The sequence below is a fragment of the Panthera pardus genome, unplaced genomic scaffold (genome assembly GCF_024362965.1).
Source record: "Panthera pardus isolate Hobbes unplaced genomic scaffold, ASM2436296v1 HiC_scaffold_17, whole genome shotgun sequence".
Classification (NCBI taxonomy): domain Eukaryota; kingdom Metazoa; phylum Chordata; class Mammalia; order Carnivora; family Felidae; genus Panthera; species Panthera pardus.
The window spans coordinates 94,815,887-94,842,262 of record NW_026526732.1 but is presented as its reverse complement, the minus strand read 5'-3'; the positions used below and the strand labels follow the sequence as shown (position 1 = coordinate 94,842,262).

The 26,376-nt window shown below is 35.6% G+C and overlaps 1 protein-coding gene and 1 long non-coding RNA gene across 17 annotated transcripts in view; one reads left to right on the top strand and one right to left on the bottom strand.

Annotated features, from left to right (window-relative positions):
- The window catches only part of KHDRBS2 (KH RNA binding domain containing, signal transduction associated 2), a 626,804-nt gene extending 625,395 nt beyond the window's left edge, over window positions 1-1,409 (bottom strand). For all 15 annotated transcript variants that reach the window (XR_008422979.1, XR_008422982.1, XR_008422981.1 and 12 more), the window contains exon 1: window positions 1,070-1,409. Coding sequence is in view for 7 of the 15 variants with exons in the window: in XM_053904773.1 (XP_053760748.1) it covers window positions 1,070-1,160 (91 nt within the window). In the remaining 8 variants the exon portion in view is untranslated. The remainder of the gene's footprint in view (window positions 1-1,069) is intronic.
- A 49-nt stretch (window positions 1,410-1,458) lies between these two features.
- LOC109248182 (uncharacterized) lies at window positions 1,459-13,855 on the top strand. Of its 2 annotated transcripts, XR_002071949.2 has the most exons (6): window positions 1,459-1,794; window positions 2,268-2,353; window positions 2,731-2,851; window positions 4,420-4,505; window positions 12,705-12,803; window positions 12,889-13,855. It is a non-coding gene; the product is annotated as an uncharacterized LOC109248182 (long non-coding RNA). The 2 variants fall into 2 exon arrangements; XR_002071948.2 differs by lacking the exon at window positions 2,268-2,353 and having other exon boundaries at window positions 1,468-1,794.
- The last annotated feature ends 12,521 nt before the right edge of the window (window positions 13,856-26,376 follow it).

The window sequence follows — 26,376 nt, the reverse complement described above, 5'->3', positions numbered from 1 at the left end:
AAGAAAACATTTCATTTAATGCAGAAGGGAAAGGAAGAGGAAGTTGTCACTTTTAGTTTTGCTATAGGTAAGTCCATAACAACCTAAGCTACAAAACTGCATTGTAGTCAATTTGATGATGAAGCAATTCATTATTAATGAAGCATTCATCAAAAAATTAAAAAAACGAGTTGTTTTTAAAAAGGCATGTATAGATTATTACAGATATTGTATCTTTAGCAGACAGATGGCATTCTCTCAAGATGAATGGAGTAATTGGGCTAATATTTCTGTCATACATAAGTTTGTGTGCGTGTGTGTGTGTGTGTGTGTGTGTGTGTGTGTGTCTGTTTAAACAACCTTTCAAAGCAACACAAAAGACAAGACATACATGTTCCTCTGGGAATGAAATCTCCTTTAACATTACAGGTACACAAAAGAAAATGCACACTTGGTAAAACAGTTGATCAATTGTGGAGTGTTCCCAGGGGCCAGTATCTCACAGAGTACCCAATCATCACACTTCAAATAAATTGAAAAGCACTTTAGCCTTTGCCACATTCACTAACATTGACGAACATGCATAGTTTCATCTAGGTTAATTCTAAGTCTTTCCATAGGAAAGGCTATAATTAGATAAAGGGTATCAAAATCACTTCCCAAATGCAGCAAAAAATAAAATATAAAATAAAATAAAAAATAAATGCTGATTTGTAGCGAAGAAGCTCTTAGAACATTACACTCATCACCATTTACTTCCAAACTGATTTCCTTTTCCTCTGCAAAGTGAAAATATCCCTGTTGACCGCTCTACACTTTACGGTTTCTCCATCAATGATCCTAACAGGTCACATCACCACTGCCATTACATCTCGTAGCTTTGGTCTTCCCCAAATTAAGACGTAGAGAAGGAGCACTGCTGCCCGCCCCAAGAATGGGCTCCGTCCGCCCGAGCTCCGAAGCGAGCATCTTCAGGGGGACAGTTTCGGCGAAGGAGACAGGCGTCCCTCCCCAACTTCACTCCCCTAACCAAGCCGCGGGTGAGATAGGCGGCCAGTGATTTGTGCCCATCTGTGAGAGCAAGTCCTACCTTCCGCCAAAAGGCGCGATGCATGCACAAAAGATGGATCCAGGCTATCTTTCTCTGCCATCAGCTCAGGCAAATATTTCTCCTCTTCCATAGCGCGGACTTCGGACCGTCCCCGGGCGAAGCGCAAGGTTCCGCTCGCTCGGACGCAGGGTCGCCGGGCAGCGCCTTGCTCCCGCGCTGCTCCGCCTTCGCCGCGGCGCGGGGATCTCCGCGCGTCCTCACTGGCCCATGCACCGAGTGGCTGCGACTCCCGCCGTCGGGCAGAGCGGCCCCGCGCCCACACCTGCCCGTCCCTTCCGTCGTCCCTGGCTCGCGCCGAGCCCCGGCTCACACCAGCGGCCTTAACTGGAGAGGCGGGAACAGGGAGCGCCCCACCTCCGCCAACCATTTATTGGTGGCGGCGCATCGAGAGGCCGGGCCCCCGCGAAAGCTGCGGACTCTCATTGGGCCGCGCGGCACGTCGGATCGCCTGACTGGCAGGAGGCAGCTGCAGAGGGGAGGGGAGCGCAGAAGGTGCAAAAGCTTTCTTCTTGCAGCCCAAGCTTTCCCTGGTTATTAGGCATGCCCAGTTGTGTGGAGCACTCCGTCTTCGGCTGAGGTGCGGTGAAAGGAGAGAGCGGGAAAAACACCCGTTTAGCAGAGAAGCTCGGGTCCAAGACAGCAAGGGAGATGAAGATGAAGACTGAGCGGCTGAGGGAATGAGAAAGCACCAGGGAAAGTATCAGGTAGACGGGACTTCACCTGCGTCCCTAAGGTACAGGTGTCCCCCTCTCCATCGTGCAGCTCAGACGCACTCCAGTGTGCAAGAATCAGCAGCGCACCGGGTCTGGAAATATCATGAAGACTGCTTGTGATCGGCGGCTGATATTTCCAATGAGCCTGACCTACATCTCGGAGACGCAGCAGGATGTTCATTGATAAACAAAGCGGCTCTGGGGCGATATTGTACAGCAACATGCTTCCAGTGTACAATCATTAGCGTATTGACTTAGTCCTGGTTTCCTTCCCATCCATCCCGCCTCCCCTAATCCCTATCTATAGGAAAGGTTCTGGGAGGGGCCTGAATTTTAAAACTAAAAAAGCGATATAATCAGTTAACTAGAGTTTGTGAAGGAATTGGGAAAACAGTGGAAGAAGGAAGAGTCCAGAAAATAGGTAACCACGGTTGCTCTAATTTCCCCCTTTCTCCTTATTTTAGATGTGACAGTGCGTTTCACCAGGTGCTGTGGCTGAGCTACTTTGTATCTATCCCACCTCTATTTAAAGGAGAGTTAAACCCTGCAGGTATCACCAACACTGGAAGCAGTGCCCATCCGTAATAATGGAGCCTGAAAATGCAGCTTGCATGCTTCAAGTGTTACAAAACAATCTTTCCACCGTCTTTTTTCAGACACATTCGTTTTCCAATTTGCCTCTCCTCCACTGTTTTCAGTGTAGAAGAATGGGGGCTAATTTCCCTACAAATAAAGCATGCTAAAACTTTTCCAAGTTCTCCTACTGTATTCAAATCTTTTCATTATTTTTCAAGATAAGGTTGGGAGAATATCTTTCACTTATATAATTTTTAAAATCTCAATGTGACTTCACATCCATTATCTCACTTTGCCTTCACAGAAGCACTCTGGAAAACATGGTATGAGTATTGCTTTCTCTCTTTGTAGGTATGGAAATGAAGGCGGAGACGGAGAAGTTCAGTGACCCAGAAGTAACAAATACAATCTCCTTGGCGCCATCCATGTTCATCCCACCCAGAAGCTGAGTGTATGTTACCATGGGGCCATGGTAAGGGAATATGTGGCTAACAAATGTGATAGGACTGTTAAAAGTTCATGACATAAGCTGTGATGACTTTGTGATATCAAATTTCATGATGCTGATAATTTTGTTTTCTGACAGTAGGAAAAAACATCACATTTCTTTAGGAATTTTTTTTTTTTAATCAAGAGCTTTCCTATGTAAAAACCTAACACCTTAAAAGAGTCTGTGCTCCCAATAATGTTTTTTTCTCTAGGTGTATAAAAGTATCTTCTGATAGAGGGATGGGTGAGATGCATGAAGGTAGTCAAAAGGTACAAACTTGCAATGATAAAATAAACAAGTCCTGGGATGTAATGTATAGCCTGATGACTGTAGTTAATAATGCTGTATTATATATTTAAAAGTTACTAAGGGATAGATCTTAAAAATTCTCATTGCAAGAAAAAAAAATGTTCAAAGCTTATAACTAGTTCATGCTAAAGTTGAGATTAAAATTAGAGTCCACTCAGCACCATTTAGCTCCAGACTGCACTGCTTTAGCCTACCTTTTTGTACATTAAATATTTAGCTTATTTATGTATATATGTATTCAATAAGTGTTTATTGAATATCAAAAGGAGCTAGCCTATCAGAAAGATTATTTTCTAATGGGGAAAGAAAAATAAAACTAAATGCACAAGAGAACTGGTAATTGCTAATTGCTGACTGCAGTAAAGCCCAAGAGGGGACCAAGCAAGGAGTTAAAAAATATAATGCAAGGAAAGACCTTTTTTTTTTTTTTTTTGCAAGGTAGACTTGCAGTCTTGCTAAGGAGTTGACATTTAATGAAAAACCTAATGGAAAAGAAGAATCTATCTGTGTAAAATGAACAGAGCAAAGCATTCCAGGCAGATGAATTTGCCCATGCAAAAGCCATGTGACTAAAAAGAATTTGCCTATCCTCAGAACTGACTGGAGTCTATGTGACTGCAATGTTCTGGGTGAGAAAAGAAAAATATTAAAGGTGAGGGATGGAAGGGGACAAAATACCTAAGATTTGATGGTTGGAAAATAACTCAGATTTAATTTTAAGTGTTAGGGGGACCACAAAGGATTGTCATCACTCTGTATGTATGTGCTTCTCAAATGATCTCTTCTGGTTCATATTTTCAAAGAAGTTAAAATGTAGAATTAAGGATATGTGTAGAGAGTACTTGTCATTTTAGATGAGTGTGGCTAGGATGTTTCATAGTTGAAGGAAGTTGTGCATTCTGCACCTGGTTTGCTACAGAGACATGAAGGGAAACGTGCCACCAATCTTCAGAGAGGTAGCCAGGAACTACTATAGCAACGGAAGGTAGATAAGATGCTAACCACAGCTAATAAATTGTAAATATTTTGGAATGAATATAAATTAGAAAAATTATTGCGCAATAATTACAACTGCATCTTGCATTGTAGCATGTCAAGAGATTAAAAGCCTATGACGTTGAGAGGGACATGTACAAACGTGATTTCACGAATCAGAAAGATGCAGTAACTCTTGCTATGTTCAGCAACAGCAATTACATTATTCATCGACAGGTTTTTTTTTTTTTCTTCCATGATTAAAGGTGCACTAAGAAGATAGTATGGAGATCTGTCCGAGGGCTGATTTTATTATACAATGTCTCTGGATATCCAGGTCATTATAAATATGGTAAGCTAACTTTTACTTTTAGTTATTATCAAAAAGATTTATAATTTTATTTTCCCAGGTAAACTCTCAACAAATGCCTAAAAATATATTCTAACAGAAATAAAAGTGTTAATGTAGCTTTAAAACGATTTATTTTTTTTTTTTTAGTGAATGCTAACCTAATCTTTAGGATCATTTGTGTATTTAGCACATGACGGACATATAAAATAACAACATACACACTACATTGACCCTTAAAAAATCAGTATGCTTCAGAATTGACTCGAAGGTACTGCCTGTTTCCAAACAGGATATGACTGAATAAAGGCAAATTTTTCAACTACCCTATGCATACACTTATCCAGCATCAGATCTATGTGTTTTAAATAAATGACTCTATGTCACTGTGTATTCTCCATTTATTTCGCATATAAATATTTTATAGATATAATTATTTAGTGGATATTCTCAGAGTAACATTATTAATGCAAAAATTGAATAAACATAAATGTAAATAAATTGAGATCCTTCTATAGATGATTGTGGAATAGAATATTATGTCCCAATACATGAATAAATTACAACTACTGATAAGCCCTCTTCTTCTGATGGTGTAAATAACTTAACCAAAATTACCATTGAATTGATTTGTGTATCTTAGAAAATATATATCCCATTTTCAATATGAGTTCTAGTCCTGACAAAAACATTTTAAGATATTTCATTTACTGTACTATTATTTCAATGATAGTATATTATGGAAAATTTTGCACCAACTAAATTTGGTTTTGAAGGATGATCAAGGTATGTGCTGTAGAATATGTCCTGCAGTTATGTACAAACTGTGTATTCAATACTTTCACAAACCCTTATAAGAAAGGCCAAGTTAAAGGGCATTTACTCAGGCTTATTTTTGCAGACTAACAAAAAGTGCCCAAATGGTATTATTAAATAAAACACACAATTTTTATTTCAGAGTTCTCATCAACTTTAGGGATACCTCACCAGCCTAACTACTTACTCCAAGGATTTAGTAGAAGACACAAACAATAAGAATCATGGGTTAATAAAATTATAGTAGCTCAATAATTTATGTAATGATAATGGAGACTTAAGGCATTAGTATTTACTAAAGTTTCTAATGTGTTGGTGCCTAGGATAGAGTATAATAAAGGCCCAAAATATTTACTGACATATTTTCACCTAGTGAAGACTCTGGCAGAGCCCACTAATAAAAGGTGCTGGTTTAATATTTCTATTTATTTTAGTTTCACTAACTAGATAATTGAAATCAGTTCCAGTTTCCTTTTTCACTTCCATGATATATTTTAGGGTTTCCAGGAAGGAAGAAGGGAATTGAGACTTGTCTGTGAAATAACCAATAGCAGAAGTAGCATGTGCCATGAGAAATCTCATATGTAATGCTTTATGAGCTAGAATGTATACTATATGCTAATATGCCACAGCACAAAATGAAAATTCACCACTCAAAGCTGGTCTATGTATATACAGGGGAAAAGTGTTTTCTGATTGGGAAGCTTTCAAATTAGCATATTGGATTTAAGCTGACACAAATGTATAACTAAAGGACAGCAGAAAAGAGAGAACAGAAGTGATATATGTTGAGAGCCTACTCTTGTGTTTGGAATACTGCTTTTTTGAATCCTCACAAGTATAAGGAGGGAAGGCCAAGAACTGCAAAAGACCCCAAATATCCAAACCAATATTGAAAAAGAAATAGAGAGTTGGAGGACTCACATTTCTTGGTTTCAAAACTTACTACAAAGCTACAGTAATCATAAAAGTGTCTACTTGCATAAGTATTGACAGATAATGGAATACAGATAATGAAATAGAATTGAGAATCCATAGGAAAGTTATATATTTAAGGCCAAGTGATTTTCAAAAAAGATGCCAAGACCATTCAAAGAGGAAAGAATAGTCTCTTCAGCAAATGGTGCTGGGACAATTGTATATCTAAATGCAAAAGAATGAAGGTGGACCCCATCTCACACTATATACAAAAATTACCCTAAAATGGATCAACAGCCTAAGTATAAGATGTAAAGCTATAAAACCCTTAGAAGAAAACATAGAGGTAAATCCTCATGAGCTTGGATTGGCAGTGGAGTCTTAGATATGACACCAAAAACACATGCAACAAAAGAAAAAATAGATGAATTGCACTTCATCCAAATTAAAAACTTTTGTGCATCAAAGTACATTTGACTATCCAAAAATGAAAAGACAATTTATAGAATGAGAGGAAATATTTACAAATAATATCTAATAAAGGCCTTGTATCCAGAATATATAAAGAACTCTCACAACTCATCAACAAAAAGACAACCCAATTTAGAATATTGGCAAAGGACTTGAATAAACATTTCTCCAAAGAAGATACACAAATGGCCAACAAGCATATGAAAAGATGCTCAACTGCATTGATCATCAGAAAAATGAAAATCAAAATTACAGTAAGTACAACATCATACCCACAATGATTACTATTTCAAAAAAAAGGAAAATAATGTTTTCGCAATGATATGAAGAAACTGGAATTCTCATACATTGCTGATGGGAGCATAAAATGGTTCAGTAGTTTGATAACTTCTCAAAATTTAAGCATAAAATTATCATATAACCCAACAATTCCACTCCTAAGGGTATATGCAAAGGAATAGAAAACTGGTACTCCAACAAATACATATACTCATACATTTATTGAAGCATCATTCACAAAAGTCATAAGATGGAAACAGCCCAAATTCATCATTCATTGGATGGATTAACAAAATGTGATATATCCATACAATGGAATACAATTCAGCCACAAGAGAAATGAGGTACTGATATGTGTTACAATGCAGACAAACTGTGAAAATGTTACACTAAATAAAGATAGATGCAAAAATTCATATAGTGTATGAATCCATTTACTTGAAATAGCCAGAACAAATAAATCCATAGATTCAGAATGTAGACTGAAAGAGATGTCAGTATTTGAGGGGAGGTGGAAATGGGAGTGACTGCTTAATGGGAATGGGTTTCCTTTTGGAATGAGAAAAATGTTTTTCAACTGGATGGAAGTGGTGTTTACAACACATTGTGAATCTACTAAATGTCACTGAATTGTTCACTTTAAAACAGTTAATTTTGTTATGTGAATTTCAGCTAAACAAAATAAAAATGTAGAATATTTTTAAAAAATTTTTTAACATTTATTTATTTGGGGGGGGGAGGGGCCAAGAGAGAGGGAGACAGAAGATCCAAAGCACTCCAAGCTGACAGCAGAGAGCCTGACATAGGGCTTGAACCCACAAACTGCAAGATTATGACCTGAGCCGATGTCGGAAGCTTAACTGACTAAGCCACCCAAGCACCCCTGGAATAAATTTGTAAAAATAAGTATAGAAGCAGAAAATGCTGCTGTAAGACCTCAAGTTTGGAAATATGTAGAATGCATCTTTATTTCATTACTGATGGAGATTCCAGGGCTAATAAATCCCCCACGTTGTTCACTTTTTTCTGGTTAAACACTGTTCTCTTTCATTCAATTCTTTTCTCAAAGTCACTACACAATGATATAGCAGAATTGGAGGTTTACTTAGTTGAAAGGGATTTATGCTTGTGTGTGTACATGTATAAAGAATAAAGAACTTAACTTCATTCATGACATCAAGCTACGCTTGCTAATTACATGAGAGGACTTGGAAAGTTTCAGGTATTTCTTAAAAAATATAATAGAAATGCAAATAGGACGGCAGCATAATCTGGTCAAATTGACCAGGGAGTTGAAATTTTAAAGGAGTGAAATCAATCTTGTGTTCATTGGGCACCAAATAACTTGAGACTTTTAGGAGCAAGCAGCATTATGGAAATGAAAAATAAATAAAATAAACAAGTCTATCAGTAATTTCCAATTTAATCTTAATTTGCTCTAAACCAAGAATAGACAAATACTTTAGGCCCATAATATTTATTAAATATTGGTTCCTTAGAAACCTAGCTCATCAAAAGCTACTTACACAGCAAATCAACCACGAAGAATTTTTTAAATAGATTTCACCGCAAATAGACATTCGGTAAATTTTGTTTGGATCTAAACTTGTTCTCCTATTTAATTAAAAGATTCTCAAAAATTTTTTGCCCTGAGTACCAATTAAGTAATCCAATTCTTCAACAAAATGTTGAAGCCTTACCGCACTCACTCACTATACACATGGGCGCATGTGTACAGACGCACACTTTATCCTTCTCGCTTGTTAATTGTAAGTTTCTTCATGCAGCTTTCTGTTGGCCTCATCTGTCCACTTTCTGGCGAGCTAAACCAAAACAATCATAATCTAACTCTGCAGGCAGAGGTCTGGGACTAGGAGTGTGATCCTGACACTTCTAAGAAGCAGACAGGAGCAGAGCCCTAAGGAAATACCAGAGACATTAACAAGCAGGAAGGCTCACCATTCTAGAGTAACTAGATTTCACTATCCATCTCTCCTGATTTGGGGAATTCCCTTAGGAACAGGTAGATGAGATAAGACACATATATATTCATTTGCCCTTAAGAGAAGTATATCAATCGGGCACCTGGGTGTCTAGGTTAATCGGCCAACTTTGGTTCAGGTCATGATCTCATGGTTCATGAATTCAAGCCCCGGGTCAGGCTCTGTGCTGACAGCTCAGAGCCTGGAGCCTGCTTTGGATTCTGTGTCTCCCTCTCTCTGCCCCTCCCCTACTCGCACTCTGTGTTTCTCGAAAATAAGTAAATGTTTAAAAAAGAGAACTGTATCAATACCAGTCATTTATGTAATTCTTACTATAAGCCAGACTTACATCAGTTTTTATATTACTTATCTACTATGCAATGAGTCAAGAATTTAGCGACTTATACGAATAAACCTTGATTATATTACACAATTTATGAGGTTCAGGAATCTGGGGTTAATTTAACTGGGTGGTTCTGGCTTAAGATCTAATGAGGGTGCAATCAAAATTTTGCCTAATGCTGGAGTCATCTGAAGGCGTGGCTAAGATACAGCACTCATCCAACATAGCTGTTGGCCAATGGCCTCATATTACCACAGATTTAGTATCTTAAGACAACAAAAAGTCATTATCTTATAGTTTTGTAGTTCAGAAGCTTAACATGGGTCTCACTGGGTTAAAATATATGTATGCCATCAATGCTGTCTTTATACCATTTTTATGGGAGGTCTGTCTTTTCCATATTCTTTCTTTATCTGTAAAGACAGCAACAGCAGATTGCATCCTTCTCACATTGCATTACTCTGACCTCTCTACTTCCCTCTCTACTTTCGAGGACCCTGATAATTTCATTGAGCCTACTTATATTATCTAGAGTGGTCTCCCTATTTTAAGGTCAGCTGATTAACAATCTTAATTCCATCTGCAGTTGTGGGAGGCTGTATAACGCCCCCCTCAAATGCCCATGTCCTCATTCCCAGAGCTTGTGACTATGTTACCTTACATGGAAAAGGAAACTTTGCAAATGTAATTAAGTGAAGGACCTTGAAATGACAAGATTATTCTGGATTATACAGATGGGGACCTGGCATCATCACAAAATGGAAGCATGGGGGTCTGAGAAAAAAAGAGAAAGGGAGAGACAGAGACAGAGAGACAGACATAGAGAAAGATAGGGAGGAGAGGGAAGGAAATTAATAGAGAGGGAGATAAAGGAAGGAAGAAAAAGAAGAGAAAGAGATAATGAGGAGAGCAAGAGAGAAATGTGAAGCTGTTTTTCTGAAAATGGAAGAAGAAGCCACCAGCCAAAGAATGTGGCCTCTAGAAGACTAAAAAAGACAAGGAAACAGATTTTGTTCTAGAGCCTTCAGAAACAATGCAGCCCCACAGACCCATTTTATACCTCTGACCTCCAAAACTATAAAATAATAAAGTTGTATTGTTTTGAGCTACTAAATTTGTGGTATATTGTTACAATATACTAATTCAGTGCAATCCTGACATATTCACAGGGTCGTGGGATTAGGTTGTAGACATAGATGGGAGGCCATTATTCTGCCTACCACAGCATCCATATTTTTAGGCACATGAATTTCTAAGTATACATTCCTGTAATTATAGTGGTCAATGAAGAATTGTCTTCTATTTAAATGAAAATAATTTTCATGCATGATGATGTCCATTATTTCAAAACTGTATTGACTTGCTGGTGGCAGGGTAATGGTTTTCAAAAGCTTTTTCCTTTCTTAAAATTCTCTGATAAATTCCCCATAAAAAGAAAAAATTATTTCTACAAAGCAGCCAAATGGAAATGTGACTGAGCTCAAAATATATAATATTCTCCCATGAATACTAATACATCCTTTCATTAAAAATAAAATACAGCTCAGCTAAAAGTATTGGCAGTGCACTGTTTCACCAATGTTTATGGAGTGTTCTTTGGCATAAGTTAAAAAAAATGTACTAAAGTCTCAAAGATGCCTTGTAGAAAGTAAAATGAGAGGAAATTTTAATTTCCTACAAGGGAAACCAAAAGAACAAGTAAAACCAGATCAATGATGAAAAAAAATAGAGAAAATCCAAATGGTACACCCACATCATGTGACAGAAAATCTTTAAATAAAACTAATCAAAGTACAGGCTAGAATAGCTAAGAGCACTGAGAATAATCTGATGTTATTCAAGATAAACATTGATTTCAATTAGTTTTCTATATTCAACACTGAAGGCAAAAGTGTCGTTCAGGGAAAGGCAAAACAAGATATTGCTATTGACAATTAAACACAAACCAAGTTTAAGAGATGTTTAGGATTGACAAACTTTCATAAGGTATTCAGGGACACTTAATCCAACTAGATTGATTTCTAGGGAAAATATGTGATTTTATATTCAGTAGAATCATATACATTATTGTACATGCAAAAGGCTTTTAATGTATTTTTACATCCTTACAAACAATTACAGCAGCAGACAGGGCACTTTATAAGGCCTTCATGAATTTAATCCCTATATTTTTGTGCCTGGACTTGCAGAGAGGTCTTCAAGTCTTTATTCACCAACGTGATTGCAAAAGCCATTCAGACTATTTTCTTGGAAGGCAATGTCTAAACATGAATTAAAACTTTTGGATTCAACCTTTTTCATTTTCACCTGGAAAGCTGAATCTGGTGAAGATAGATTTTAAAACATTATTTCAAATCAGAGCATTTTAAGAACAATTCTGATTGTTTGCATATTTGAGATAAAGTCTAGCTCAATGGGTATTTGTTGAACTGAATGTATTTCTTCTGAACTGTAACTGAGACAAGAAAAATGGAAAAATGACTAATAGAAAGATGAATGCCAAACCACCAATCATTCCATAAAAATACTGGCATCCCTGGGTATTGAAAAGAATTTACATTTCCATCTCCTTTCCTTAATCCTTCCCTTCTTTCCTTCCTTTTTTCCCCTTTATAATGCTGATTGAGTGTCTACTATGTCCAGGCATTGTACACTGAGGTAAAAGAAATATGGTCCTCACTTTCATAAGGCTTTCAGATAAAGTAAGCAGATAGAAATCAAACAAGAAAAAAATAGATAAGTGTCATTGGTAGTTAGTGTTATGAAGGGAAAATTTGAGTCTTCTGAGAAAGAACAGGGGGTTGACAGAAGGAGGCAGATTTGTTTGGATTATCAGGAAGATGTATCAAAAAAAAAGTGATATTAGGGGCACTTGGGTGGTTCAGTCAGTTGAGTGTCAGACTGCAAAGCTCATTTCATGATCTCGCAGATCGTGGGTTTGAGCCCTGCATCGGGCTCTGTGCTGACAGGAGCCTGCTTCCGATTCTGTGTCTCCCTCTCTCTCTCTTCCCCTACCCCATTCACACTCTGTCTATCTCTCTCCCTCAAAAATAAATAATTTTAAGTGATATTGAAGTAAAATCTGAAAGATAAGGAGTTATCCAGGGGAGGAATGGAGTTAGGACCCTCTAGGCAGAGAACATGGTATGTGCTAAGACCAGGCAGTGGGAGAAAGTTTAGTGTAACCTTAGATAACTGAAGGCATACGAGAAGTATACTGCAATGTTACAGAGAGAGGCAGACAAGAACCAGATAAAAATTTTATCTGGTCACACTGATTCAAAGATATTTTACAGGACCTCTTGTAAGTAGTAGGCCATGGGATTAATTTCTGCCCAAAGTTATACAAACTTATGTATCACATGCAATTTTTTCCCTCTTTCCTTTAAACAGAAGAAACATCCTTCTCCCTTCTTTCCTCCATGTGCTCCTTGTGATGACTGGAGCTCTAGCAGTCATCATGGACCATGAGCTTGAGAATCATACCAAATGGTGAGTGGGAAGGACTTAGGTTCTCTAACAGCTTCATAGAAACATCATACCATCTCTGGATTACTTAATTCTACATTTATTTTAGGAAAGGCACACAACAAACTTTTTGAAGCAATGATTTTTGGGCGGATTTCTGTTATTGCAGCCAATACCTAATGCAGGAGACTGATGTAATCAAATAAGAGATAGCAATAGCCTGTACTATCACGATAGTGGATATGGAGAGAAAAGGACATGTTCAAGATGTATTTTGAAGGTCAAGAACAAAGGAGTTAACAATAGACTGGATATGGCAGGGTGAGGGAAATAGAAATGTCAAAAATTAATCCAAGATAAGTGACCTGAGCCACCACGAACAACCATTTGATAGATGGTGTCATCATTACTGAATGGGGACAAACTGAAGAGGCAAGACTTGAGAAGAAATAAAGACTTCACTTTGGATATATTTCAGAAATATGAAGTCCTTCCATCATATTTGTTTTAAGTCTGTGCTAAATCTATGAAGCAATGTATATATACCTTCAGAAATGAAGGTATTCACTAAATTCATCATAACATTCATAATTAATCATAATTTCACCAGAAGATCTATAACCAATGAGTTTAGGGATTCTCACTGAACCTGAGCTGTTTCTTTTTTTATTTTTTTTCCTTTATCTTACTCATAAGTAGATTAAGTTGCAGTGCAAACATGCCATTTCCTTTTGGTTGTTATGTATTCTAGAGGAAAAAAGAGAACACCCAAACAGGACCTATATTTAAACCAGAAGCTTCTCTCATTTTTCTCTAAAGGGAATACTAATGTTTTTGAAAGCTAGTGATTTACAATGTTATCTAATTCAAACCTTAGTCATAGGGCTTGTCATCATCATTTTCCATATGGGTAACTTAGAGAAGTTAAGAAATGTCACCAAGGTTACAAAGCTGGAATATAGCAGAACAAAAATTCAAAGCTAATCTGCCACATCCCGAGGTCTGTGTTCCTACTGCTAAAAATTGCTTCTCTCTTGCATGTTCATCCTATAAATAAAGCCAAACAGATTCCAAGATACTGTCTTCATGCTAATTAATTATAACAATGAAACTTCCTTTTGCAAATATATTTACATATTTATCCATACATATTTATGTACGTACACTCTGAACATTTTCTAATAAAGAACAATATATAAAGAGTTCAACCAGAGTAGAGCTTCTCATGAGAAACCCTATATCTCTTGGTCGCCCCTGGCATTGATTAAATTGAAGTTAAAAAAATTATAATTTAGTTCCATCTTCAGACAGTCCATTATCAAAGCATAATGCCTTTTAAATGAGTTGAAAGAAAAGCCCATAGGCAGTAAAAAGTAGTAAAATCAGGAATGATAGTCTAGTGTGTGATATTTAAATGAGAAGTAAGAGGAGTAAATAAAAGGGCACTGCCAATTCGAGCCAGGAGAAATTACAATACATCCACCGGGGAAAAGGGTGGAATACGTTTTTATGGAAAAAATAATAATTTAGTGATATGGGCAATTCTTTCCCCTAGAAAATACCCTTCTTTTCCCTTAGGAAATGTCCTTCATTTTAAAATAAAATAAAGAAAATTATCATAATTTTCTTTATCATAACAATTATTCAGTATCCAGGAGTTTAGTTATTTTACTATCCACATAGTGTAAACCATCATGCAAATTGTTTGTCCTAAGTATTAGAATCAAAGGGAAAGGGGTTATATAAAAACACAAACTATATAATGTTTACAGTCATTGGAAACTCATATGAAAGAATTTGCACTTGATTGATAAGTAGATACAAAAGAGAAATTAATAGTGTCTTACCTCAAGGAGTTCTCTTCTCAGTGAAAGTAATATATATATAAATGGGGGTGTATGTATATGTACATGTATATGCATATATATATATGTATGTATATATATATAACAGTATTTAAGTAAAGGCTCTCATTATAGGTATGCTATATTTATTTTTTTTAATTTTTTTAATGTTTATTTATTTTTGAGAGAGACAAAGCATGAGCAGCGGAAGGGCAGAGAGACAGGAAGATACAGAATCTGAAACAGGCTCCAGGCTCTGAGCTGTCAGCACAGAGTCACATGTGGGGCTTGAATTCACGAACCGTGAGATCCTGACCTGAGCTGAAGTCAGTTGCTTAGACGACTGAGCCACCCAGGCACCCCACGTATGCTGTATTTCTAAATCAGTAAGACAAGCTTCACTGCTTACGAACTTACTTGGTATATAGAGTTCACTACTAATGGTTTGTGAGAGGAATAAACAAATATTTAATATACATATAGATTATATTTCGTTATAAGTGGTCTTCAATTTGCACTCAGTTGGCATGTTTGAACATAGTATATTGACTACCCAATCATTTTAAGCTTTAAATGAAGATTTTCCAGCTGACTACCGAACAATTAGAGCAACACTTTACCCCGTCCTCATTCGGTACTTTTCCTTCTCAGTGATGTTTCCTAACTTATTTTGGGCTTCATCAGGCCACCCTCCTCCTAGTCTATGCCCCTTTTAAATCAGGAAACTGTCCACTTTCAGTGACAGGCGATTTTTCTCTGGAGTCTTCTTTCTTTGCTGTCTCCAAATCACTTGGGCAAGTTCCTGTCTTGATTCCCTCAGGTGTTGGAATAGATAAGACCGGACAATGGCTGGCCACCTGGGGGTTCCCAAGTTACCTGCTTGAACAAAGGTTAGTATCCCTAGCCCTCTTCCGAATTTAACCCCTGGTTTGTCCAATCTTGCCCCAAAACTTCCAGATAGGCACTTTTTTTTTTTTTGGTATATTAGAAGTTACATTACTGTTTGATGTCAATTTTACATTTAAAAAGTATAGTCCTAGTAATATCTTTTTCTTAATAAAGACTTTTCTCCAACTTTCCACTTTTTCTATTAATTTATCTTATTAATAACTTTTTTTTTTCAACAGCAAGCATTTGTTTCTTAGTTCTGGAGGCCGGAAGTCTAAGATGAAGGTGCCGACAGATCTGGTATCTGATGAGATATACGTTTTTCCTAAAATAACTGTATCTTACAGAATGTATTATTTTGATCAAAACAGAAATTGCAATATTTTTTCAAATAAATAGTTAGAGCTTACTGCTATTTTAAGTGTATTTTAATGCATTGGGAAAAGAAATAAACTTTAAAAGACTTCTGTAAAAGTGAAATTAGTGTACATAAACACTACTTTTAAGTATGGTGGCAATTTAAGGCCAATAGCTATTTTAAAAATTTTTTGTACTTGTCTGGCATTTGGACATATTTTTCTTCTAGTGCCAAAAAACTGCCTAATTGAAAATATAGAAATACATTTTAAAACCTCAATGAAAAGTAATTTTTAATTTAAAATTAAGTTTGTTGGGGTTCTTCAGTGGTTCAGTCGGTTGAGCATTCGACTTTGGCTCAGGTTATGATCTCACAGCTCATGAGTTCGAGCCCTGCATCAGGCTCTCATTAGGAGCCAGCTCAGAGCCTGGAGCCTGCTTCGGATTCTGTGTGTCTGTCTCTCTCTGCCCCTCCTCTGCTCGTGCTCTGTCGCTCTCTCTCAAAAATAAATAAACAATTAAAAAATTTAAAAAATAATAAAATTAAGTTTGTTTTGTACATAATGTGTATAGCTTTAAAGTTAAAATTTAAAACAGTGGACTGATAGTAATATTTCCTTATGTGTTAATATAGAACACAAAGAGCAGATGTTCTGGGAGGCTTCCATGTATAAACTATTTTTACTCTATGAAAGCAGAAGAAAGCTTTCTTGAAGCAGAACATTCTAGTCTCACACTGCATACCCATTCAAATAAGAAAAGATCAAATTACAGGTCAGATAAAAATTATCATTTTTCCAAAGGAAAGGTTTCTGGCATATTGGCAAACAAATTCTACTTTTTCTAGTTATACGAATGTAGGTTCAGAATAATTCTACGCGAAAATGTATTTTACCAAATGTGACACAAGAAAATTTTACAATATAAAGAGATTATGATCAGGTGAAAGAATGAAAATGATTGAAAGAATTACCTCCTGAAATCTCCAATCTGAGAGTGTTGTACAGTTGAGTTCAATTCAAATTTCTTAGCGCAGCCTTATTCATATTCCATACCATATGTTTCAGAGTAGGGAATTAAGCATTGCCATCATTTTAAGAAGTTAACATAAGTGAGCCAAAACTTAATTTTTTAACATTCCTATTCCAATTATAGATAAAAATGTAAAAATCATAAGTTAAATATAAGCAAATATGCTCATCAGTATATTAAAATAGTTTCTAGTCATCAAGTGTGATTAATTCTTGGGAATTCAAAGGTAATTTAGTAAAAGAATATAAATTTACATTTAAGGGCAGGTTTGAAGACTAACTCAGCTACTTACTGGACATTTAACTCTGTCAAGTTAATGAAAGTTGCCATCCCTCACTTTCCTTATTCATAACACAGGGCTAATGTTATGTATCTCAGACAGGTGTTGTGTAGGTTTAGGTTGGTTAATACTGTTAAACATTTAAGATAATGTCTGGAAAATTGTAAGAGTTCAATATTTGTTAGGTAGTAGTAGTAGTAGTAGTAGTAATTAAGTTAATATATTTATTAGATAAAGGATTAATAACAATTTAACACAGTATATCAGTAGAAAGAAATAAACATAAATATAAACTGAAAAGGCACTCCATAAAAAATGCAACACCTATTACAGCAAACTAAAAACCAATAGGAAGATGAATTAATTTACTTAGGTTGAGAGAGTATATAAGGCGTAAACTCATGATTTATATAATATTATAATATTATAGACATTCTTATTTATTCCAACATCCTCACTCACCTACTTCCCCTGCTCATAGAACACTACATTAAATAGCTATGTACAGGTAGAAGAATGGAAGATTTTGAGGGAGAATTTAGAAATCAGGCACATCACTTTTGTGCACATTCCTTTGACCCCGGGACTCAGCCACCTGGTCCCACCTAATAATAGGCAGAATGATAAATGTAGTGTGACAAAGAGAAAAATATGATAATATTGGTGAGCTCACATAATGTTGTGAGCACTGCCACACACCTACTAATGCAAATGTTGGGATGTTTTCAATATCTTAATAATATAAACAGGATAAGTTATGTCATTTTTCATGTATATGAACCCATCTCTAAGATAACCTTTTTACAAGCAGAGCATAAATATTTAAAATATTGAGAGATATTTCCAAATTAGTCTCCTTTTTTTTTTTTCTAAATAAAGATTTTTTTTCACAGAGAAGTTAAGGTCACAGTAAAATTAAGAGGATAGTATAGAGATTTCCCATATGCCCCATGGCCCCACACCATCATCCCACCAGAGTGGGATCATCCCATTACCATCATCCCACCAGAGTGGTACATAAATTAAAGGATAAACATACATTGATGCATCATTATTACCCAAAGCACATAATTATCATTATGGGTTCACTCTTGGTGTTGCATATTCCATGGGTTTCGACAGATGTGCAATGACATGTATCCATTATTATGCTATCATAGAGAATCATAGAGACTCTATGCTATCATAGAGAGTTTTTCACTGCCCTAAAAATCCTCTGTGCCCTGCTTATTCATCACCCTCACCCAACTCTTAGCAACCACTGATCTTTTTACTGTCTTCACAGTTTTGCCTTTTCCAGAATGCCATATAGTTGGAATACTACAGTATGGTGCCTTTTCAGACTGCCTTCTTTAACTTAATAATATGCACTTAAGCTTCCTTCATGTCTTTTCATAGCTTGATAGCTCATTTCTTTTTAGTGATGAATAATATTTCATCAGGTGAATGTACCACTGTTTACTTATCCATTCACCTACTGAAAGACATCTTGGTGGCTTTTAAGTTTCAGCAGTTATGAACAAAGCTGTTATAAACATCTGTGTGCAGGTTTTTGTATGGACATGTTTTCAACCCTTATGAGTAAATACCACGGAGCATGACTGCTGGATCATATGTAAGAGTGTGTTTAGTTTTCTAAGAAACCACTAAATTGTCTTCCAAAGTGGCTGTACCATTTTGCATTTCCACCAGCAATGAGTGAGAATTCCTGTTATTCCACATTCTCGCCAGCATTTGGTGTTGTCAGTGTTCTGGATTTGTGTCCTGATTTTGTTCTGGTAAGTGTCCGTCCATTCCTTTTTTACTAATTTATGCTGCCATCAGTAATGTATCAAGTCCCTGTTTCTTCAGACTTTCATAAAGATAGTGTGTTGTCAGACTTTTGGATTTTTGCTAATTTGATCATAGATGAAACATATTAGCAGTGTTATTTGAATTTGTGTTTATTTTATTAGGAAAGAGATTGAGTATCTCAATATTTATGAGGCATTTTTATTTCCTTCTTTATGAACTCTGCTCATGTCATTGGTGATGACAAAAAGATTTTGGTGGTGTTTTTTAAAATATTCATAGGTACAGTTTATGTATTTTAAAAATACCCACTATATGAGGAAATGCAAACACATTCCCAGTTGTTAGTGGTTGCTTTATATCTTAACCATTTATTGGTGTCCAATCTATATAGAAAAAAGATTACAAATCTTAGCATATAGGTAAGTTTTCACAGACTTAACACACATGTAAAACCAATATATAGGGCAAGAAACAGAACTGTAGAGAAATCTCAAGAGAATCCCTTGTTATTCACCCTCCTGTTCTCTACTCAGTTTCCAAAGATAACCATTATTCTGTTTTCTAATATTATAGAGTAGTATGCAAGTTTTAAATATTTATGAAATTTAGGTCAAATTATATGTAATTTTTGTATCTTGCCTCTTATGTTTGTGATATTATATTTGTGATATTATTTATAATATTGTTTTTAAATTTCCTCCATGTTATTTGGGGTAGCAATTCATTATAATTGCATAACAATCATTATTATTACTATATAATATTGCATTATTTAAATTACACCACATTTACTTACCCATTTTGTTCTTGATGGACATTTGGGGAGTTGAGCTTGGGGCTGTTAAAAATAGTCTTTTGGTGAACATATGTACCAGTCCACCCAGGGACCTGGGAATAGACACATCCATCCATGTGTCCAGAGTCAGGTCTACAGAATTCAGCCTTTTATTTTTAAAATTATTTTTGTTAATGTTTATTTTATTTTTGAGAAAGAGAGACAGGGTGTGAATGGGGGAGGGACAGAGAGAGAGGGAGACACAGAACCTGAAACATGCTCCAGGCTCTGAGCTGTCAGCACAGAGCCCAACGTGGGGCTTGAACCCAAAAATGCAAGATTATGACCGAGCTGAAGTCGGACACTCAACCCACTGAGCCACCCAGGTGCCCCCAGAATTCAGTCTTGGCTGTGGAAACTGAAAGAGCCCTAGGGCTTTTTTCTAGCCCCTCTCATCCATGGCCCAGGGCCAGTTCTACATACCAAGGGAACAAAATATATAAGAAACTCATACAACTCAGTAGTAAAAACAAACAATCCAATTAAAAAATGGGCAGAGGATCCGAACAGACATTTTTCCAAAGAAGACATACATACAGCCAATAGGTACATGAAAAAAAAATGCTTAGCATCATTAATCATCAGGATAATGCAAATGAAAATCACAATTAGATATCACTTCATACTTATGAGATTGGCTATCATCACAGAAACAAGAAATAACAAGTGTGGGCAAAGATGTGGAGAAAAGAGAACCCTCATGCAGTGGTAGTGGGATATAAATTTACACTGTTACAGTGGAAAACAATATGAAGTCTCCCCTCATATTAAAAGTAGAACTACCATATGATCCAGCAATCCTATTTCTGGGTATGTATCCAAAGGCAATAAAATCTCTATCTTGAAAAGGTATTCTTCAAGATATTAGCAGTTCATTGCAGTATTAGCCAAGACATGGAAACAATGTCTTGTTAAATATAAAGTATATTTAAAATATAGATTTTAAAAATACATAATGGAATATTATTCAGCCATGAGAAATAAGGACATCCTGCCATTTGGGACAACATGGATGAGCCTTGAGGACATTACGCCAAGTTAAATCAGTTAGAGAAAGACAAATATTGTATGATCGCACTTATGTGTAGAATCTAAAATAAGCCAAACTCATAGAAAAGGAGACTATAGTGGTGCTTGCCAGGGGCTGGCAGAGGGGAAAATGGGAATGGGGAAATGTTGGCCAAAGAACAAACAACCAGTTATAAGATGAATAAGTTCTGGGGGGGGGGGGGTCTAATGTAAAACACGTGACTATAATTAACAATACTGTATTATACACTACTTGAAAGTTACTAAAAGAGTAAATCTTAAGTGTTCTCACCACACACACAGAAAAGAAAGTAAATATGTGAGGTGATGGATGTGTGAACTAATGCTGTTGTGGAGTTTAAATAAAAACTTGGAACTACTGGTGTTGTGGTAATCATTTTGCATTATATACATGTGTCAAATCATCACATTGTACGGCTTAAACTTACACAATGTCGTATGTCATTTATATCCCAATAAAGCTAGGAAAAATAAAAAAATGAAAGCATAGTCTGAATCAATCCAATTCTGTGAAATTTGTTTAAGCTTTCCTTATCGCTTAGCTTAAGATTTTTTGGTGAGAGTCTAGGTATTCTTACAAAATCTGTGAATTCTCATTGTTGCTTTCAGTGTTCTAAAGATATTAATTATGTCAAATTTTTTCAAATCATTTGTATTTCTTACTTTTTTAAAATCAGTTTGTTATATTAGCTCTTGAGAGAATTCTCATTGATTGCAGATAACTACATTTATATTTCTAATTCTAGTTTGTTTTTCCTTTATATGTTTTGAATTTTATATTATGAAATTTATTGTAAGAATATAAATTTAGGATTATTACATCTTCCTGATTGATTGATGTTTTCATATCACACATTTCAATGTTTTTGTGTGGAGCAATTTTTTTTCTAACTGAAAAATTCCATTGGTTTCTTTTTTTTTAATTAATTTATTTTGAGAGAGAAAAAGAAAGAGCATGAGCAGGGGAGAGGCAGAAAGAGAGGGAGAGAAAGAGAATCCCAAGCAGGCTCAACACTCTCAGCATGGGACCTGATGTGGGGCTTGAACTCATGAACCATGAGATCATGACCTGAGCTGACGAAGGGTCAGACACTTACTGACTATGCCAACCAGACACCCTCCATTAGTTTCTTTTAATGCAAATCTTCTGTATATGTTTATTTGAAACTATTCACTGTTTTTCTTCTTAAAAGATATTTCAGTGAATGTGGTACTAAACAGTGGCAGGGTTTCTTTTCCCCAGAACTTTAAATATGTCATTTCAATGTTTTTGTTGTTATTGCTTTAAATAAACATTATTGAAATAAAAATTATATGAAGAAAATTCACTCATTTTGAATATACAGTTTGATGAGTTTATTGTGTTTTCTAAAATGTTATATACATCAAATTATACATTACAAAATTCATTATATTTGGTGAACAGATTTTTTGAGGTTCATTCATATGGTTGGAAATATCACTAGTTTATTCCTTTTCTTATTTATTTTTATTTTTTGAAAGACAGAGAAGCACATGTGAGTTGGGGAGGGGCGGAGAGAGAGGGGGAGAGAGGATCCAAAACAGGCTCTACACTGGCAACAGAGAGCCCGATGCAGTCCTCGAACTCACAAACCGGGAGATCATGACCTGAGCCAAAGTCAGATGCTTAACTGAGCCACCCAGGCACCCCAATTTATTCCTTTTTTGTTCTTTTCCATTACCTGCAAGTTTATTACTCATCCACCTGTTGTTTGACACTTATGTTGTTTTCAATATTTTATTATGAATAAAGCTGGTATGAGATCCATAGACAAGTCTTAATATTGGCATATATCTTGATTTCTATAGGGTATATTCCTTTGAGAAGAATTTCGCAGAAATATGATAAGTAAGTATTTGATTTTGTAAGAAAATGGCAAAGTATTTTATAAAGTGGTTTGTACAATTTTACATTCCCTCCAGTTATGTGTATGAGCGCTAGCTGCTGTAATTTCTTGCCAACATTAGATACTGCCACTTTTTACTATTAGCCATTCTAATGAAAGAGTAGCAGTATCTTATGCATTTAAATTTATATTAACTGATTACAAGTGATGTTGAACTTCTTTATAAATTTACTCACTATTTGTGTACTTTCATCTGTAAAGTGTATGTTCAAAGTTTTTGTTCATTTTTATTGATTTTGAAGCTTTATTTTTCTAAATGTTAAAAACTATAAATCCTACTAAACAATGCTTTAGCTGAATCTTACTGAATAGTATCATGGCAAATTTTATATGTTGTCATTTTCATTTCATTTCAATTATTTGTAATTTCCTTCAAAATTCTTCTATTCATGATTAAACAGAAGTGTGTTGTTTATGTTCCAAATATTTAAAGATTGTTAGGAATTTTTTTGCTATTCATTTTTAATTTTAGTTCATTGTTATAGAGCACATAGTATAAAGTAAATCATGTTAAACTTACTGAAACACATTTGATTTCTAATTATGAGGTCTGTCTCTATTAATGTTCCTGAGTTTTTGTGTGGAATATGATGTATGTATATGTGACATTGGAGATAGATGATAGATAGGTAGATAGATAGATAGATCATCACATCTATCATGTACATATGATATACATAAGATGTGGTAAGTGGTTATATACATGATAGGTAGATAATGTGAAGAAAAGTGTGGTACATATATGTATTTTAAGACACTTAACTTATACTTTTTAAGTTATATACTTTTTAAGATACTTTAAGATACTTTTTCTTCTATTAGTAGTTGATGGAATAGAGGTGAAATTGTGGAGTTCTATTATTTAATTTCTATAAATTTTCTTTGAAGCTCGGTTGTTAGATGCATACACATTTAGGATTTTTATAGTTTATTGATAAATTGATTCCTTTATAATCATGAAATAATTTTTTTATCTCCATAATATTTTTGATCTTCTATAATATTGCTATAGATTTAAAAAATTATTTTAATCTTTATTCATCTTTGAGAGACAGAGAGAGACAGAGCATAAGCAGGGGAGGGGCAGGGAGACAGGGAGACACAGAATCTGAAGAAGGCTCCAGGCTCTGAGAGCTCAGCACAGAGCCCCACGTGGGTCTCGAACCCATGAACCGTGAGTTCTGAGATCATGACCTGGGCGGAAGTTGGACGCTCAACCGACTGAGCCACCCAGGCGCCCCTACATTTTTTATAATTGATGTTTTAATAGTTTATCTTTTACCAAACTTTCACTTTTAGCATTTTTTTTAATTGAAAGCTTGGTTACTTATAGACAGCATAAAGTTGGGTCTTATGACTTTGTTCTCTCTGAGAAACTCTTTCAATTGGAATAATTACACTAGATTTAATAAAATAATAAATATATATGGGTTTATATCTATTTAGTTCTTTTTGTTTTTCCATATTCCTTTTTTCCCCTTTTCCTGCCTTTTTTTTCTTCTATAATTTATTAGGCAGTTCTGGGACCATTGCTCAGTCTAGGAATACCTATTTTGAATTACTGGGGTGACAATTCCCGAGTAGTCTACCCTGTATCCTGTAAATTATTAGGTTGTGTTTTATTTTGTTTTGTTTTGTTTTTTCAGTCCCGTTGGTTGAAACAGGCACTATTCCTGGCTCTCCCAGATGCTGGACACTGTTCCCTTTAATACTTCCAGATTGTTCTTTCCCCAGGCCCTGGGTAGTTTCCACGCACATATGAGCGCATCAGTTTTTTGTTGAACACTTGAGGGAGATCCTTTGCAGGGAACTCTCTAGAGCTCTTTCTGTGTGCAGCTCTCTCCTTTTTGGTACTTTGTCCTGTGAAGTCAAGTTCCCTTGATGTCTCTTCACTGTCACCTCCATCTCCAGCTGGGTGCTTTCTCTGTACCTTGGCTTAGAGGTTTCCCCTCAGCAGTCAAAGCGATGGAGTAACCAGAGCTCACCTTTTTTGTTTTCTATTTCTCAGAGATCATTGTCCATTATTATCTGATGTCCACTATTATTTTTATTTTTTCAGAAGATATATATATATACATAGATACACACACACACACACACACACACACACACACACACACATATATATACACACACACAAAGCAAATTTCTACAATTACAATTTTAAAATAAAAGTGAAACATATCTGTTTCAGTCTGGATCCCAAACAGAAGTGAATATCCAACCAATTAGAAAAATGTAAAGAATATTTATATTTAGAAGGGTTATTTATGGAGATTTGGTTGTGCCCAGGGAGGCCATAATAAATAGTATTACAATCCTAGGCTAATAGCAGCAAGATTATTGCTAACTCTGGTGCTTTTGGGCCTAGGACATAAGGTGTTTACTAGAACTCAGAAGCAGAGAATAAAGTAAAGAAAACTTCCTTGAGAAAATGCATGACTTAAGGTAAAACTGAAGGGAGGAACCAGAGAGAGATACTGACCTCACTCTCTTCCATCCTTTCTTCTGTCTGTGGGCTTAATCTAAATCACAAGCCAAAAGGCAAGAGGAAATATAGAATAGTTTACATAGGTCAGCTTCTTAGAGCACAGAGAAAGGTGTATTTGCAAAGGAAATGGAAGAAATCCAGCACATATCCTTTTGGGCATACCTCTATCCATGCAGTTGTGTAAAGCCTGGGAATCATGTTTCATTCTCTCATGTGCCCCACCTCCACATTCCAATAGGCCACCAATTGTGTAGATTCTACTTTTTAATATGTTACATATTTATTGCTTCCTCTCCAACTTACTATTGCCAATGTTTTAACTAATGTTGTCACCATGTTTCCATGCACTTTGCCATAACCTCTTACTTGTCTGACCTCCCACTTTTAGTCCCTCCTCTTCAGTCTATCCATTCTTTAGAAATAATGGGATTGTCTTTTCTTTCTTTTTAATTCAAATAGAATCACACCATTTCACACCTTTATATTTTCCAGTTGTTCAAATGTTTCAGTGGGGATTTCAAAATAATCCATGTTCTGGCTTCTACCATTGTTGCCATCTTAAGCAAGAGTAAGTCATGATAAAATACAAAATGTAAAACTGGTTGTTTTTCATAAATTTCTCTTGACAACTCCTATTGTCCGAATCCTTCAAATGTCATCACTCTCTCATTATAGCTGTTACTAGGTTATCTTTTTTCCACAGTGCTGACCTAGCTTCCTATCTCAACTAATTGATGCCTCTTTAGCACTCATTAAACTAAGAATTACTTCTATTAATCTTTGTATTATTTCTCGTAATAAAAGACTGATTTTTATGTAGGGCATACCTTGTATCAACTTCAGATGTGAATTAGTTACTCATTCTTAAAGTATTCAGGATCAATACTTAATTCACTTTATCGCTTAGTGAGCTATCAATTAATTCAGTTTTTAATCCAGTTTTTATTTTATGTGCTCAATGAAACACTTTATATAGTGTGTTAACATTTTAAAATCTTGGTCACAGAGAATCTATTTGAGTCATTTTTTATTTCAAATAAATACACGGACATATTGTTCAAATGACACTTCATTTATCTAAATCAGTCTACAATTGTA